Here is a 16,573-nt window from a genome sequence, read left to right on the forward strand (position 1 = left end):
CTCTCCCTACTCCCTGTTACAAGGGACAAAAGGCACATGGAGTGGGGGTGGGGAGGGGACTGGAAATGAGATGAGGCTGGAAAAGGGCGTCATCCTGGGTTGGGGTGGATTTTGGAAGCCAGGGTGGGTTTTGGAGCCGGGACTTGATTCAATGCAGAAGGGAGTCAACAAAGTTTTCTGAGCAGGGAAATCACCTCACTGAAGCCACGCTCACCTTAGTCAGAAGCCACGGGAAGGAAGCTTGCTGTGGATGAGGCCTGGTGCTAGAAGCTGCACTCATGCCTCCAGCCAGCAGACAAGGTCTTAACGGGCACGGACTCCTTCTGCGTCTCCCTGGGACTGGGGCTCCCTGAGAACAGGGCTATGTCTCCTCTCAGACTGGGGCTGCCTGAGGGCAGGAACCATCCCCTCCATCTTCAGTCTGTTCATGCAACAACAGGGATGGGACTTCATGCTTTGCACACCTTACTAACCTTCAGCGGGACTTGGATGCTGCAGTTAGAAACATGTCAGGGAAATTGCTCCCGAATTAGAGACAGACAGGCAGAGAGGAACAGGCTGGTGTTTCTGGTGTGGGAAGGAGCTGCACCTACCTCCCGCCACTGCTTGTTCTCCATCCCTTGGGTATACATGACGCACACTGCGGGGGGAGGAGAAACAATGGATTAATACCTCAGGCCAAGAGGAAGGAGGGGTCCCAGATGAAAAGGATCCTGGATGGGCAGGCGCCTCAGCAGACCCAGCCTGGGTAGCACTGTTGGATCTGGGTAGGGGTAGAGGGTGTCTCCTGGGGTGGCTGAGATCTTGGTGAGTGAGTCTGGCCCCCCAAGCCTGGACAGGAATCTGGCCCCCCAAGCCTGGACAGGGTTGTAGATGCACCGATTCAGAGGGGTTGCATTGGAGAAGGGAGACTAGGTGTGCCTGGAAGGGGCAACCTTTAGGAGAAGGGTCGGCACCATTGCCTTCTAGGCTACAGCAAAGGTCTGAAGTGTGAGGCAGGTAGACGGGTGGGTGTGATGGACGACAAGCAGAGGTGTGGTGGGGGAGAGCATCAGAAATCCGCATTGCTCCTTTACAGCCCAGAGCAGTTTCATGAGGCCTCTGATTATCATCAGCCCCACTTTACAGATGGGAAAACAGGCTCAGAGGAGGCCAAAGACCCATCCAGGTCACACGCTTGGGTGGCACTGCTCAAGGCTAGAACCTGGACTCCAAAATCAGTGCTCATCCCACCAGGTCACAGCTAACTGGAGCTCTTAGGCGTACTGGTTTCTCTGGGACCCTGTGGCCCCAGACCTCCAACCCCTCCCAACCTGCTCTGTTGTGTTGAGGCTTCACAAGCGTGCAGGCTGGGAAGGGTCAAATCTCCACAATTATCTTTCTCAGACACTATGGGAGAAACATTAAACAGGCTTGACACACTTTGAACGGCGCCTGGCACATGGTTAGTGCTCAGTAAGGGCTCAAGCATTGCCGCTGTAATTAGTCATAGCGTTGTCGCTATTGTTACCGTTCTTATTGTCAGAGCAGGACTTACGTGGGTCGGACTTGGAAAACATGTCTTTGTCCAGGAGGTTCCTGAAAGAGGGGGAGAGAGGAGGGGTTAGCACGGCCAGCTGAGAGGAGGCGACCTCAGGGGATTCAGGCTGTTACTGAGACCCAGAGGCTGCCTCTGGCCTGGCCTCAGGCAAAACAGTTCCACAATAGTTTATTAGGCTTCATTAAAAGCCAGGCACTGGGCAGGCCCTGGAGGTTCCTCAGCCCACCTGCCTAAGGTGTGCAGAACTCCCTACCTCCCACCCCTATCATCACCACAAGCACTCCGGGTAGGTGCCCTGGTCTTGGTGCCCTGTGTCGCACAGCCACTCACCATCGGGGGATTTCCGAAACTGCCCAATGTCTTAGCCCTTTCTAGAAGCTCTCCTTTAATCACTTCTCTGCTTCTCAAAAAAATAAGATAAAGCAATCAAAACATATCCACCTACTCTCCCATTTTCTCAAGGCTCTACTTACAGCCAGTTTATTCGATGGTCTCATCTGTACTGATAGATTAATGAATTACACCTCCCAGGGGAAGCCGACTCATTTGGACAAGGTCCTTCTGTGGTCAAGACCAGGACTACCACATGGCTCTGATAATCAGACTGGACGGCACAGCAGCAAGATGATGAACACAACATTTGGGGACAGAACGGTCTTTCAACAGGTGCTAAGCTCCCCTTGTCCTGCCTCCATGCAATAAAGGCTCCCATTTACTGAGCCCCGGCGATGGGTCAGGCAGTGCGCTGTTTTACAAATATGAGCTCCCGATTCTCATGCTGCCCTGCAAGGTTGATCCTAGGCAGGTATTGTCCCATCTTACAGATGTGGAAGTGGAGGGGAGAGGAGGGGAGGATGGGCAGCCTACATCCTGCACATCTGGTATCCCTCGTTTCACAGCGACCTGCTGCCATTGGGAAGCAAGACAGCCCAGTGGAAACGCAGTCTCTGGCTGGGAAGTCATTCAACCTCTCTGAGCCTGTTTCCTCATCAGTACAACGAGACGGTAGTATCAGTCTTGAAGGCTGTTGATGCCCTGCCTGGATCCCCTCAGCCCTCACAGTTCCTGTACACACACATGGTTTCCTCTTGTGTCTGTTTCTCTCCTGCGGGCTTTCTCGGGCAGGCTGTCTGCAAGGGCCAGAAAGTTTATGCTCCCAAAAGGCAGCACTCAACCAACAGGAAGGGGCTGGAGGACTGACTGCTCAGCTTCTTCACTCACCCTGGAGACAGCTCTGCTCTACAGTCTCTCCGAAGTCCCAGAGGGACTGAGCCCCAGGGGCCGCCAGGAGACCTACCCATGAACACATCCCACGCTGACCAGGTCTTCCCTTCCCTGCTTCCCCTGTAAGCTGCCAGACAAGCCCTTCCTGCCTGTGCGGCTACTCCTGCCAACACTGCCCTCAAGTCTTGGTTCTTTTCCCAACCATCTCAGCCTTGTCCCGCCTCCCTTCCGGAGGTCCCAAAGGATCTTGTCACCTTCCTTCTCTACTCCCACAACCCCCCACAGGTGCCTCTGCCCCTTGAACTGCTTTTCTGGAGAAAAGAAACAGTCAACACTGGTCTGTGTTGCTTCCTGAAAGCCAACTTCAAATATCAGAGCTAGGCCGGGTGTGGCTGCTCATGCCTGTATTCCCAGCACTTTGGGAGGCTGAGGCATGTGGATCACTTGAGGTCGGGAGTTCGAGACCAGCCTGGCCAACATGGTGAAACCCATCTCTACTAAAAATACAAAAATTAGCCCGGCATGGTGGTATGCGCCTGTAATCCCAACTACTCAGGAGCCTGAGGCAGGAGGATCACTTGAAACAGGGAGGTGGAGGTTGCAGTGAGCTGAGATCGCACCACTGCACTCCAGCCTTTTTCAAAACAACAGCAGCAGCAACAACAACAAAACAAAACAAACAAATGTCAGAGCTAGATGAGGCCCTGAGGAGGATCTGTTCCTCTTTCTCCTCCACGATGGGGACATGAAAGACCAGGGAGAGGCAAAGGGCGACCGTGGCCTACAGCAAGCAGTGGTAGAGACAGAAAAGTCTAGAAGGAGGCCTTACCCTGAGTCACTGTCACCAAAGCCCTCAGCAGTGACAGCCTGTCGGGCAACTTGACCCCATAATCAACCCTACCACTCATGCCCCACGCCCTAAGGTGGGAGCCAAAAATCAATCAACAGATGGACAAACGCAACAGCAGCCTGAGGCCTACACATGGCATCCTCTGGTGCCTGGGGAAGCCCCAGATTGCATTCATTAATACCCCCAGCTCCAGTCCCTGAGCAGATTCCTAGAGATGCCCCCAAGAGAGGAATTCCCAAATGGCTTCAGAAACCAGTCCCTGGAGAACTCTCACCCCTCCCCAACTCCAGTCTCTACATCCAGGGGCCACTCCCCAAAGGCAGCCACCCCCAACTGGGCCTCCCTGACCCCACAGGCAACCACCTCTCTCCTGGCCCCCACCGGCCCCTCCACCAGACCAGACCTGCTCCCAGTCAGCTGTCACTTCGGAAACCATCTGATAAACCTCCCAGCCCTCCACAGAGAGCATCAGATGAACGATAAACAAGGCATCTCTGAGAAGTAGGCAGCAGGGGCTGCACGTGAGACACCACTTCTACATACAGTCATTCACACCGAGGCGGGCTGACTTCCCTGGGCCGACATTCTCATCCTGAAGTGTGCTAAGTTTGGGGGTAGGGGTGTCTATCTTGATTTAAACAAAGGATAAATGCCTTGAGACCAAAGGTGACTCTACAGTGGTGGAACCTGAGGCACAGTGAGGAGCTGAAAGTGATAAGGAGGAGGGGGACTTCTCTACTAAAGCAAGCGCTTTAGGTTTATCTTTGAATTCTATAATGAAATTCAGCAATGACATAAAATCCTCGAATGTTCAAGCTGGAGAGGACCTCAGAGGTCACCTTTCCCAACTCCTTTACAAATCAGGACTGTGAGACTCGGAAGGACAACGTTTAACTCCTCCAAGGTCTGGGTCTCCTCCAAGTGTGGCTCTAGAACTCGGATCTGGTCATATCCCAGCTAGGGAGAAAGAGAGTGAGGCCCTGGATATCAGCCTAGATACGTGTGTGTGTTTGTGTGTGTGCATGCGCGTGTGTTATGGGCGGTGGGAGGGGGAGGTCTTATCCTCAAAGACAAGTAGATGGGGCTTTCCCTGGTCCTGCCCACTTCCCAGCTGGGCTAGAGGCACACAGCTAGACTAAGAAACAGAATCTAGCCACCTGGCTCCTTGCCTGGTGACCTCAAGACCCTCACCGAATCCTGGGACATGGGTCACCCTGGCAACCAGCACCCAAGGATAAAGCAAACCCTCTCTTCTCCACTCTGCTGAAATTATTCTTGCCATCCTTCCAGACTATTCCTGTCCTTCCTCAGTTTTGCCTTTCCTGGACACTGATGGACAGCTACTTCCTCTCCTCTCCCCTGAGCTCTCTCTGGCCTGGAGTGTGCAGCCCTCTGACTCGTAGGACCCCATTACATACTCTGTACACGATCGGTTGCAAAATCATGGGTGTATCTGTCTCTCACACTGGCTGTGCATGCCTCCATGGCAGGGTTTCCCACCCTGCCACAGGCCAGCCTAGCACCTGAGTCAGAGTAGTGGCCTGGCAAGCTGGATGGATGAAGGACGACCAAAAAGAATGGCCAGATGGGTGAGCGAAGCCCGTATCTCCCCACCTGGGTGGCACACGGTCAAGCTCAGGGACGGCCCCTTGCACTTCCTCTCAGCTGTGGCATGTAGTAGTTAAGTGCATGGGCTCTGCAGTCAGACAAGCTGGGTTTGCTCGCCTTGTGCCTCAGGTTCCCCATCTGTAAAGTGGGGGGTGGGGCACAGTAAAAATAGTTCAGGGCTGCTGTGGAGATTCGATATGTGGAGCACCTGGGACCTCGTCAGCCTTGTCAGACAGGTCAGCTGTCGTTGGCCCGGTGCTGAGTGGAGCCGTCACTCTCCCGGTGGATGCTCAGGCACACTTGGTGACAAGCGCAGCACAAGCAATCTCCACCCTCACAGGTCCAAGGAAGAAGCCCGCCCCCAACACACTCCCAGGGCTCCCTGCTGAGTCCCTTCCCCAGCTCAGCCCCTCTTCAGCCTCCGTTCCATTCCCCACTCTCAGCCTTGAGGACCTTCTGCCTCTCGCCTATGTCCCTGCGCCCTACACCCTCTGATCCCACACCTCTTCCACACTTGCCTCCATCCATCCCTCTCCCTAACTGCCTGTCCAGACAGAACCCTCAGGGCCTGCTAAACCTCCTGTCTCGGCTTTGGACGGGTGGCTTCACCCCGTGAACAATGGGCCTCGCACTTCTGGGGCTCACCCCTGCCCCGGGGTATAAAATGGCAGTTCCTTGGGCTCTGTTCCAAGTCTGGCTGTGTAGGTCTGAAGCAGGGCTCCAGAAGCCATGTTTATACAAGTGGCCGCCAGATATCCCCCTATTATGTCTCTGATGGCAGCCGTCCAAATACCACATGTTGAGACACCGTCTCTTAGGGCCTCAGTTTCCCCCGCTGCAAAGTCACAGACAACAACACACACACGTGTAGCACCAGAAGTTTCTTCGAGGTAAAGCGCCTTCCCCACTGATCCTCACCCTGATCCACTGAGGACTTCCAGGCCCAGGGGCAATGAGTCACTTGCCCACAAGCACACAGCCAAAAGCCTGGGGGAGGAAACCGGGTCTTCCGCCCTGAAGAAGGGCCTGAGACACCAGGGCACAGACAAGACCAGACCACAAGTACTTTTTCTCCACTTTCTTTCTTTGGAGAGCACAAAGAGAATTTTTTTTTAGCAGGAAAAACGTATTTTTTTTTTTCTAAAAGAGCATACAACCCTTCCGCTGTCTGCACAGCAGCCTGGAGCTTGGCTTCTTTTGTTCCTTAAATCAAGGCCAGGAAGCAGAGCCAAGAGCCCCTTTCCTCCCTGCTTTCCCTTGCGGAATCATTTCCAATTCAGTGGCAGTGAGAAAATGGTCATTCATTGGGCTGTGAGGTCAGAAGTCTCCAAGGCCCCAGCAAGGACAGAAAACACTGGAAGGGCAAAATGAGAGCCCTTGGCAGGTGCTAAAGGAGGGGCCACAGGGTAACACCTCCCATCTGGGGGAGCTTAAGAAAGAAGCTGGGCACATGTAGTCTTAGCTACTCGGGACTCCAAGGAGGGAGGATCACTTGAGCTCAGGAGTTCGAGACTAGCCTCGGCAACACAGTGAGATTCCATCTCTAAAACAACAACAACAAACCAAAAAAAAAAAAAAAGAAAGGTATGGGTAGAGGCTGGGGTGTACCATCCGAGAGGGAGACACAACCCTGCACTCAGGGAGCCCAGTCTGACCGGGAGACATAGCCTCTGCCTCAGGGAATCCTCAGCCAGAAAGGAGACATATTTGCTCTTGAGCTGAGATGCTGGGTGAACTGACCATCACGCATCCCTGGTTGTCTCTAAACAAAGCCCAGAAGTGCTGCATCAATGCACTGAGCAAAGGCTTTGGCTTCAGCATAGAAAGAAACATTTTCCTGGGGCAGGACCCATAATGGAGGTCATGGGCCCCCAGTAGGCAAAGTATGGCATATTGGTATATACGGATACCACATATATGGATACATTCTTCTGGAGAGCTTTCATTAGCTACCCGAAGACATTCATGAGTCTAAAAAGGTCAAGAAAAGATGGTGTATCTTCTTCCCAACAACTCACCCTAAGCATCCGTCCAACCTTGGGGGTGAAAAGTGGGGGCATTGAGAGCATAGACTTCAAGCTTCATCTCTGGATCCAACACCCAACTCTGTCCCTTACTTGCTATATGACCTCTGGCATGTCATTTAGCTTCTCTGTGCATCAGTATTCCCATTTGTAAAGAAGGGCTAATAACAGTCCCCCCCTCCCAGGAGTTTTGTGAGATTAAACTCACATAGTAAGTTGCAATGCAGTGCCTGGCATACAATAAGTGCTCAACAAAGGCCTGTGGAGAATGAAGATGGCACCTAAGAATGCTCCATATTCTCCCCTCTCTTCTCCCTAAAGCTTGGCTTTAGCAGGACCCAAGCCCTACTACCCTTGCCCACCACTGCTGACTGGTTGCACAGCCTTCCTTGAGGAGAGAGTGGGGACAGGAGAGCCAAGGTCAGGTAGAAACGGGAATCCTGGCTGGGCTTGGTGGCTCATGCCTATAATCCCAACACTTTGGGAGGCTGAGGCAGGAGGATCACTTGAGGCCAGGAGTTTGAGACCAGTGTGGGCAACATACGGAGACCCTGTCTCTACAAAAAATAAACAAAATTAGCCGGGTGTGGTGGTGTGTATCTGTAGTCCCAGCTACTCAAGAGGCTGGGGTGGGAGGATCTCTTGAGCCCAGGAGGTCAAGGCTGCAGTGAGCCGTGATCACACCACTGCACTCCAGCCTGGGTGTCAGAGCGAGACCCTGTCTCAAAAATAAATAAATACATAAATAAAGAAACAGAAGGCTGGGCACGGTGGCTCACACCTGTAATCCCAGCACTTTGGGAGGCCAAGGTGGGTGGATCACTTGAGGTCAGGAGTTCGAGACCAGCCTGACCAATATGGTGAAACCCTGTCTCTCCTAAAAATACAAAAATTAGCCAGGCATGGTGGCAGACACCTGTAGTCCCAGCTACTCGGGAGGCTGAGGCAGGAGAATCGCTTGAACCCGGGAAGCAGAGGTTGCAGTGAGCCGAGATCACGCCACTGCATTCCAGCCTGGGTGACAGAGTGTGGCTCCATCTCAAAAAAAAAAAAAAAAAAAAAAAGTTGAGTGTAGGAATTGCAAAAAAAAAAAAAAAAAAAAAAAACCCCAACAGGAATCCTGATGGTCCCACAGAGGCCCCTGAGGTACTGACCAGCATCACCCCATTTCTGCATGGAGCAATTTGCATAAACATCTGGCAAATGGAGTGGGAGAGAGATGACACCTAACAAGTATATAATCTGTGCCAAGTCCTTTGTTATGTACTTAGCCTGTGACACTCTATTTACCCTCCATATCAACGCCAGAAAGTAGACTTTGCTCCCATTCTATAGGCAAGGCCACAGAGGCTGAGCGATGTGCCTGATGTCACCGGCTTGTCAAGAGGCATGCAGAAATTTGAACTCTGAACTCTGAAGCTCAAGCTCATTTAAAGGTGCCCTGGGGAGTGCTTGCACTACCAAAGCCAAGGACTCCCAAAGCCCCATCTGGGCCAGCAATGCTCTGTCTTATCCTCACTGTCCTGCTTCCCATCCTCAGCCTCTCGGAGCTGCTCCCAAACAAACGACTGAAGAGGAGAATTGGAGGGTTTCCCATGTCCTCCTGCCCGGCTCCCAGACCTAAAAGGCAGAAGTAATCCGAGGAAAGCAGGGCGGGAGCTGGGAGGAGAGAAGCCTCGGCACCTAGCCCCTGGCACTTACCCATCTCCCCTTTCAGATCCCGTTCTCACCCGCGTGCTCTGTTTCCCTGCCAAGCAACCTCACCAAGGTCTAAAAAGCAATTTTCACATGGCTTAAAGAGCTCTCCTTCCTGGGGCAATTTGCATTTTTATTGTTATTAATTATTGTAATAATTGTCCCTCTCACACTACATGGCCAAGGGAAAAGAGCAGGAGCTCTGGCCTCAGATGCATCTGAGCTGGAGTCCCCACCTGGCAACATGTGACCCTGACAAGGTACTTCATCTCAGTTTCCTCATCTGGGCATGGGGTCACATACCTGCCTGTGGAGTTGCTGTGAAGTCAACAGCTTCAAACAGAAACGTAGGAAGCACACTCAATTCCTCTCTTTCCCTTATTCCCCCTCCTGTCCCATCAGCAAGTTTTAAATGTTTCTACTTCAAAATATATCCCAAATCTGTCCACTCCTCCCCATGCCACCATCAGTATCATCTCTCACTTGGAGGCCTCAGTAGTCTTCTGCCTAGCAATGTGCTTCCATGCCTGCCTCTCTCTACCCTTCACCAGTCCCTTCTCTTCACGATGACCAGAATCCTTTTTATTTTATTTATTTTATTTTTTATTTTTTTGAGATGGAATCTCACTCTGTTGCCCAGGCTGGAGTGCAGTGGTGCAATCTCAGCTCACTGCAACCTCCGCCTCCTGGGTTCAAGCTATTCTCCTGCCTCAGCCTCCAGAGTAGCTGGGATTACAGGCACATACCACCACACCCGGCTAATTTTTGTATTTTCAGTAGAGATGTGGTTTCGCCATGTTGGCCAGACTGGTCTTGAACTCCTGACCTCAAGTGATCTGCCCATCTTGGCCTTTCAAAGTGCCAGGATTACAGGCTACAGCCACCGCACCCGGACTCTTTTTATTTTCTATTTTGAGACAGAGTCTTGCTGTCACCCAGGCTGGAGTGCAGTGGTGCAATATCAGCTCACTGCAACCTCCGCCTCCCAGGTTCAAGCAATTCACCTGCCTCAGCTTCTCGAGTAGCTGGGATTACAGGCGCCCGCCACCACACCTGGCTAATTTTTGTATTTTTAATAGAAACGGGGTTTCACCATGTTGGCCAGGGAGGTGGAGGCTGCAGTGAGCAGAGATCATGCCACTGCACTCCAGGCTGGGTGACAGAGTGAGACGCCATCTCAAAAAAAAAAAAAAAAAAGGCCTCTCAATAGCAAATGAAGATCAATATCAATTATCAAATAAATGAATGTGTCAGTAGTGCTCAGTTATTGGTACCTATTACCATGATTAAACTGATTTAGCACATTACAGTTTATATAGAATGTCACAGACTTAATCTCTTTAGTCTTCAGAACAATGAAGACAGAGGATGTGGACAGGACCAGTATTTTCCACCAGTTTACAAATGGAGAAACTGAGGTTGGAGAACTTAAATAATCTGGCCAGGATCCCAGAGAAGATAAGCCAGGAGTGGCACTGACTTTCAGTGTCCTGGCCAGGATTCTTCCATACCCAAAGGTATAAAGCTGTCCTGTTGTTACTGTGAGGTCTGTGTGAGGCCAGCAGAAGAGACCTTAGGGAACCTCGCAATGATTTGAAATCACACTAAGCCTTTTTATTCTTGGCTGGCAAACAGGCAGAAAGAAAGGCAGTCATGGGTTCAGTCAAGCTGTGCTTGGAGAATCAGTCACCTAACACTGTCCACTGTCCATTGGCCGTAGGAAAATCTGAGGAGCAGGCCTCAGAGATGCAAATTCTAGGCTCTTGGAAAGCCTCCTTACTTTCCAAATGGCCCCATAGATGCCACGTTTGCCCATCCAGCAAACATTGCCCACTCTCTTCCTGCTGACAGAATCCACATTGTTTAGATCTGATGACGACTCCCTGAAATCCGGGAAGATGGCCCCTGTCCCTAGTCTAGGAGTGCACATGAGACCCAGCTTTGGCCCCTGAAATAGAAAGGAAAGTTTGCTGAGAGACTTTGGAAAGGATTGTACTTTCCCAGTAAAAAGAACTTTTCAGAGAGAGGACTCTGGCCTCATGCCTAGCTTCCTGTCTTTGGATGCAGTTGTGATGCCTGAAGCAGAGGCAGCCATTTTGTAACAACGAGGCCTACTGCTAAGATGATAGCAAAATACAAAGACGACTGGGTCCTTGATGATAAAGTGAGCTGACAAAGTAGCCCTGATATAACCTACCTCCAGATTCATTGTGATCTGAGAAAAATAAATGCATATCAGGTTTAAGCCACCATCAGTCAGATTTTCTGTTACCTACAGCTGAATCATTCCTACCCAAGCCTGACTCCTCTCTGCCCCAGAGCTTTCCAGCCTAATTCCCCAGCCTCCTCCCTACCCTTTCTTCCCAAGGGTAGAACATCTCGAGTATCGCCTTGAGTCTAAACAGGGTGAACTGTGAGCTGGGAAAGGAGGGATGGTAAACTACTACCGTGTGGTCTGGATGGCATCGAAGGCTGGCTTCCATCCTGTGACTTTTTCTGGTTTCTGCCCCCGAAGGATTCCTCCAGTTCTGGGTTTGCTGCTCAGAACCACAGGCAGCTGTTAGCAAGGAAGGCCCTGGGGAGAGACTGCCTACCTTTTGGTCACACCTACCATAGTTGGTACTCAGGCCTCCACCACCATCCTCCTGGAGAACCCAACCTCCAATCTCAAGAAGCCCTCAAGGTCTTGAAGTCTGAGGGAATAGGAGTTGGATCCCTCTCTCCAAAGTGTACTCACTGTGTAACCTTGGGCAAGTCCCTTAACCTCTCTGAGCCTCAATTTCCTAATCAGCAAAAAGAGAAAATACTACTATCTATCTATCCTAGTTTAAAAGATGTAGCAATTGTGATTGGCAGAAATATAAGATGGCCTCCAAGATTCCAGTCTCCTGGCACACACGTCTGTATAATCCCCTCCCCTTGAGAGTGGGCGGGACCTGGGAATATGATAGGTTAGTCACTCATGCGATTGGGTTATGATGTATAACAAAGGCGATCAGATATTCACTCTTGTGATTACAGTTACTTTACATAAGACTCTGTCATAGCAGATTAGGAGAGATTCTCCTGCTGACCTTGAAGAAGTGAGCTGCCATGCTGTGAGGGGGCCATGTGGCAAGGGCCTGGGGGCGGACTCTAGGAGCTGAGAGTCACTCTGGTCCAATAACCAGGAAGAAAACAGAACTTTAATCTATCTGCTGCAAGAAATTGAATTCTGCCACCCACCAGTGAGCTTGGAGGAGGACTCAGAGCCTTGGATAAGACCACAGCCCTGCCAATACCTTGATTCCAGCCTAGTGAGACCCTGAGCAGAAAAGCCACTTATGTCATGCCTGGACTTCTACAGAAACTAGGAAATGAGAAATGGCTGTAGTTCAAAGCCACTAAGTTTGTGGTAATTTGTCACATAGCAATTGAGAACTAATATAATAACCTTAATTTGAAATATATAAAAGTATTATGTGAGGCCAGGTGCAGTGGCTCACACCTAATCCCAGCACTTTGAGAGGCACAGGCTGGAGGACTGCTTCAGACTAGGAGTTTGAGATCAGCCAATCAGCCTGGGCAACCGAGTATGACCTCACCTCTACAAAACAAACGAACAAAAAAAAAAAAATCAAAAAAAAATTAAAAATTAGCTAGATGTGGTGGTGTGTGTGCACCTGTAGTCCTGGCAACTCAGGAGGCTAAGGCAGGAGGATCACTTGAGCCCAGGAGTTGGAGGCTGCATTGAGCTATGACTCTACCACTGCATTCCAGCTTGGGCAACAGAGACTGTATCTCAAAAAAAAAAAAAAAAAAAGGAAGGAAGGAAGGGAGGGAGGGAGGGAGGAAGGAAGGAAGGAAAGAAAAAAAAAACAAGTTGTGTTATTTATTTGAATAGGTTAAAAACAGATGGGCTGGGTGCGGTAGCTCATGCCTGCAATCCCGGCAATTTGGAAGGCCGAGGCGGGCCGATCACCTGAGGTCAGCAGTTCAAGACCAGCCTGACCAACATGGTGAAACCCCGTCTCCAGTAAAAATACAAAAATCAGCCGGGTGTGATGGTGCATGCCTGTAATCTCAGCTACTCAAGAGGCTGAGGCAGGAGAATCACTTGAACCCAGTAGGCAGAGGTTGCAGTGAGCCGAGATTGGGCCACTGTACTCTACCCTGGATGACAGAACGAGACTCCATCTCAAAAAAAAAAAAAAGTTGAGTGTAGAAATTGCATACGGTTCAGCCTAATATGATGTAAAGTACCTAGCATGCAGTAGGCACTCAGTAAATGCCACTGTTATTATTCCCCTAGCTCCACTGACCTGAGTACCTTAGTGTATTCAATGGTTAAATGGACTTCTTTTCCTAGCACTGGCTTTGACAGCTGCCGCCCTCCCCCAGGCTCCTCCCTCCCCCAAACCACCCTCTCCCTGCCTGTCAGAAGAAAGCGCTCAGAGCTGTTCACACCCCTTCTGAGAGACCCAGGGCACAGCTCCTGAGCCGGGCTGCCTCTCTGGCTCCAGGGCAACAAAACGCCAACCCGAACAGACAGCAGAAAACAATATCTCTGGGGCAGAACAACAGCTGCCCACCAGCCCCATACCAGCTGGTGGGGAGAGGGAAGCCAGCAGGGCTAAGCAATGGGCTGCTTCCAGACTGGCCCCGCCCCGTCTTCCCTGGGTCTTGGGAACCCACCATGTGGAACTGTGCATTGCTTCTCCAGCAGGACCCTGCGCAAGTGCAAAGGTTTCTTGTTATGTAAAAAATGCAAATCATTCTTTCTAACCAACATGCTGGGCCAGATCCCTGCATGGAGACCTGAAAAATAGTGGCGCCTTTGGAGAATGGAACGTCAGACAGGTAAGTTTTGATTGACTCAGCAGGATGGCTCACACAGTCAGGAAGGGTCTAGAACAGGCCATCAGAGGAAGGAAGAGCTCTTGGCTCAAGGGAGGAGGGTCTTTAAAGTCATATTTTTTATGATGTCTACTGGTATCTAGTTCCACAAACCATCTGCCCTACTCACTTCCAAAACAACCCTTAAGAATCTCTAGATTGGCAGGGCACAGTGGCTGACGCCTGTAATCCTAGCACTTTGGGAGGCTAAGGCTGGTGGATCACCTGAGGTCAAGAGTTCGAGACCAGCCTGGCCAACATTGTGAAACCTTGTCTCTACTAAAAATACAAAAATTAGCCCTGTGTGGAGGCAGGCACCTGTAATTCCAGTTACTCAGTAGACTGAGGTAGGAGAATCACTTGAACCCAGAAAGCGGAGGTTGCAGTGAGCTGAGATCGCACCTTTGCACTCCAGCACTCCAGCCTGGGCAACAGAGCAAAAACTCCATCTCAAAAAAAAAAAAAAAAGAATCTCTAGATTGATCAGATCTCCAGGACACACACAGACCCTGGGAGCCAGCTATAGAGGCAAATTTTTATTAACTTCCAGGTATCAAATAAGCAACAACATCAGTCGATATTCATGGATTAATTCATTTAAGCCTCATAACTGATAAGGATCATTATGCTTTCTTTACAGATGGGGAAACTGAGGCATAGACAGCTTAGTAGCTTACCCAAGGTCATAGGAAGAGAGCTGGGATTTGAAACCAAGGAGACAGATTCCAGGGCTCACATTCATAACCGTTGTGCCAAATAACCAAAGGCTTTCTAATCTTGGGCCCTGAGTTTACCACAGTCAGTAAAAATAATTGTTTGGGAGTATAGTATACTCTACCTGAAGCAGGGGCCTGAAACTGTCCATCCCCAGTGTCATTTGCCTTCAGTGGAGACTTGGCCCCATGGTGGCCCTGTGTTCTGACTCAGATGTGCACCTGTGCCAGGCAGCTTTGCTTAGCTAGCTGAGCCCTAGGATGGGCACAGCAGGTGCAGGATCCTCCCCTAGGCACAGAGCAGAAGAAGGCTCTGTGGTAGGGGAGTGGTAGGCCCCTTCATGAGGAGGAAGGCAAGTGGAAACAAGTGTTCCTGGGAGCCAGAGGTGGCAACTCATAATCTTCCCTGAAACATTGGCCCCTCTACCCCAGCTGCCCATCCTGAAACCCCCTGGAGTTCTCACCTGCCAGCCCCTCTGCCTGCCCTACTGTTCTGGGCCCACCAGCAGGTGTCACTCAGATGCCCAGGGCAGAGCCTCCCCAGAGCCTCCTCTCCTGGAGCCCTGAGAGCGCTGACCACAGGGTGCAGGGGGGAGGGACTTGACTTTAACTGGCGACCATGGAGTGAAGAATATGCTGGAGAAAGCCACTGTCTGCATTTCTCCCTCCTCCCTGTGCTCCTCTCCTCCTCCTTTTCCTCCTCCTCTTTCTCTCTGTTCTAGAACCTGAATAGTTGGGCCTGGCTGAGGCAGAGAGATGCATCTACAATTTCCAGGCCACCCAGACAGTTTTCTCACCTCCCCTCTGTTCTAAGTGACTGCTCCCTCCTCATCTCTGCCCACCAAAACCCACTTCCCCCCACCTCTGGCTTTCTGGAGAACATGAGCAGGCCCCAGGTCAGGGCCTTCCTCAGCTCATGGATCATGTCCCCCAAAAGGGAATTGACCCAGGGTCAGCCCCAGAACCACATCCCCCAGGAAGGCCTCTTATGCAAGAGGTTTGAGTCCTTTGGGCATCTTTACTTCCAGAAAGCAAACAGGAGGGGCCAGGTGCTACCGCCTTCCAGTGATCATTGTAGCTACTTATTGAGCACCTACTGTGTGCCAAGCAAGTGCAAAGTAGCTTGCTAGGTGCTTCATGCTCCTCCACTCCTGCAAGTTAATTCCTCCAACAGTATTTGGCAAGTGCCAGGCACTGCTCTAAGCACATGAGCTACCTTGGTGAACAAGGTTTCTCCATGAGTACATGCTGCTTATTGTTTGTACCTGACAGGTGGGGGAAACTGAGGCTTAAAGTTTGCCCCAAGTGGTGAAGCAGAGATTCTGTTTCAAGGTATCTGACTCCAAAGCCACACTATCTGCCCTCCATCTCCTTTCCTCTCCACTGGAGTAGAGGGTGCATGGGTCTGACTCAGGGTGGGAATCCCTGCCCTCAAATGCTTACACAGTTGCTTTGAGAGGGGAGGGATGACGTCTGCACACCTGAGACATCTCAAGAGGTTTCATCCTCAGTATGTGAGTGACCCTGTGGCCCAGGCTGAGTACCTAGGGCCCACAGGACACAGAAGACAATGATTTGAGCTGTGTGTCTCATGGGTGAGAGGATGCCTGAAAGTGGGGAGCGTGAGGCCAGGCTTTTCAGGAGTGGGGGGATCATGAACTTGGGGAGATAAAGGAGGAGTGAAATCTGGATGGGGAATGGGCTGTTCAGAGGCTTGGAGGTGGGAAGGATCCCAAGACAACTGAAGATGACAGGCATGATTGAAGGCTGGGAGGGAGTGCCAGGCGCAGGGATGTGCGTGCAGGAGAAGGGTGGGGAGGCCGTGCTGCTTTTGATGGCTGAGGAGGTGAGACTGGAGCTAATGGGCCATCAGGAATCTCCCAGCAGAGTAATGACAAGATGCAAATGGCGTTGGGAGATGATCCTGACGGCATGGTGTATGGGACCTGGGAGCTATCACAGGAGCCCCCAGAGGGCCTGGCTTAGGGGGGAAGTTACGTTCAACCAGACTAGCCTTCACTGCCACTTATCCCCAAGTCTTCAA

General features: G+C 51.1%; 1 protein-coding gene across 9 annotated transcripts in view; it reads right to left on the reverse strand.

Moving 5' to 3' along the window:
- Positions 1-16,573, reverse strand: part of CPNE5 (copine 5) — a 99,182-nt gene that overhangs the window by 80,665 nt on the left and 1,944 nt on the right. For all 9 annotated transcript variants that reach the window (XR_010157987.1, XM_009451158.5, XM_001173253.6 and 6 more), the window contains exons 2-3: positions 1,538-1,578; positions 594-640 (exon numbers count right to left, since the gene is read on the reverse strand). Coding sequence is in view for 8 of the 9 variants with exons in the window: in XM_009451158.5 (XP_009449433.1) it covers positions 594-640; positions 1,538-1,578 (88 nt within the window). In the remaining variant the exon portion in view is untranslated. The remainder of the gene's footprint in view (positions 1-593; positions 641-1,537; positions 1,579-16,573) is intronic.

The sequence above is a fragment of the Pan troglodytes genome, chromosome 5, assembly GCF_028858775.2.
Source record: "Pan troglodytes isolate AG18354 chromosome 5, NHGRI_mPanTro3-v2.0_pri, whole genome shotgun sequence".
In the NCBI taxonomy this organism is placed as follows: domain Eukaryota; kingdom Metazoa; phylum Chordata; class Mammalia; order Primates; family Hominidae; genus Pan; species Pan troglodytes.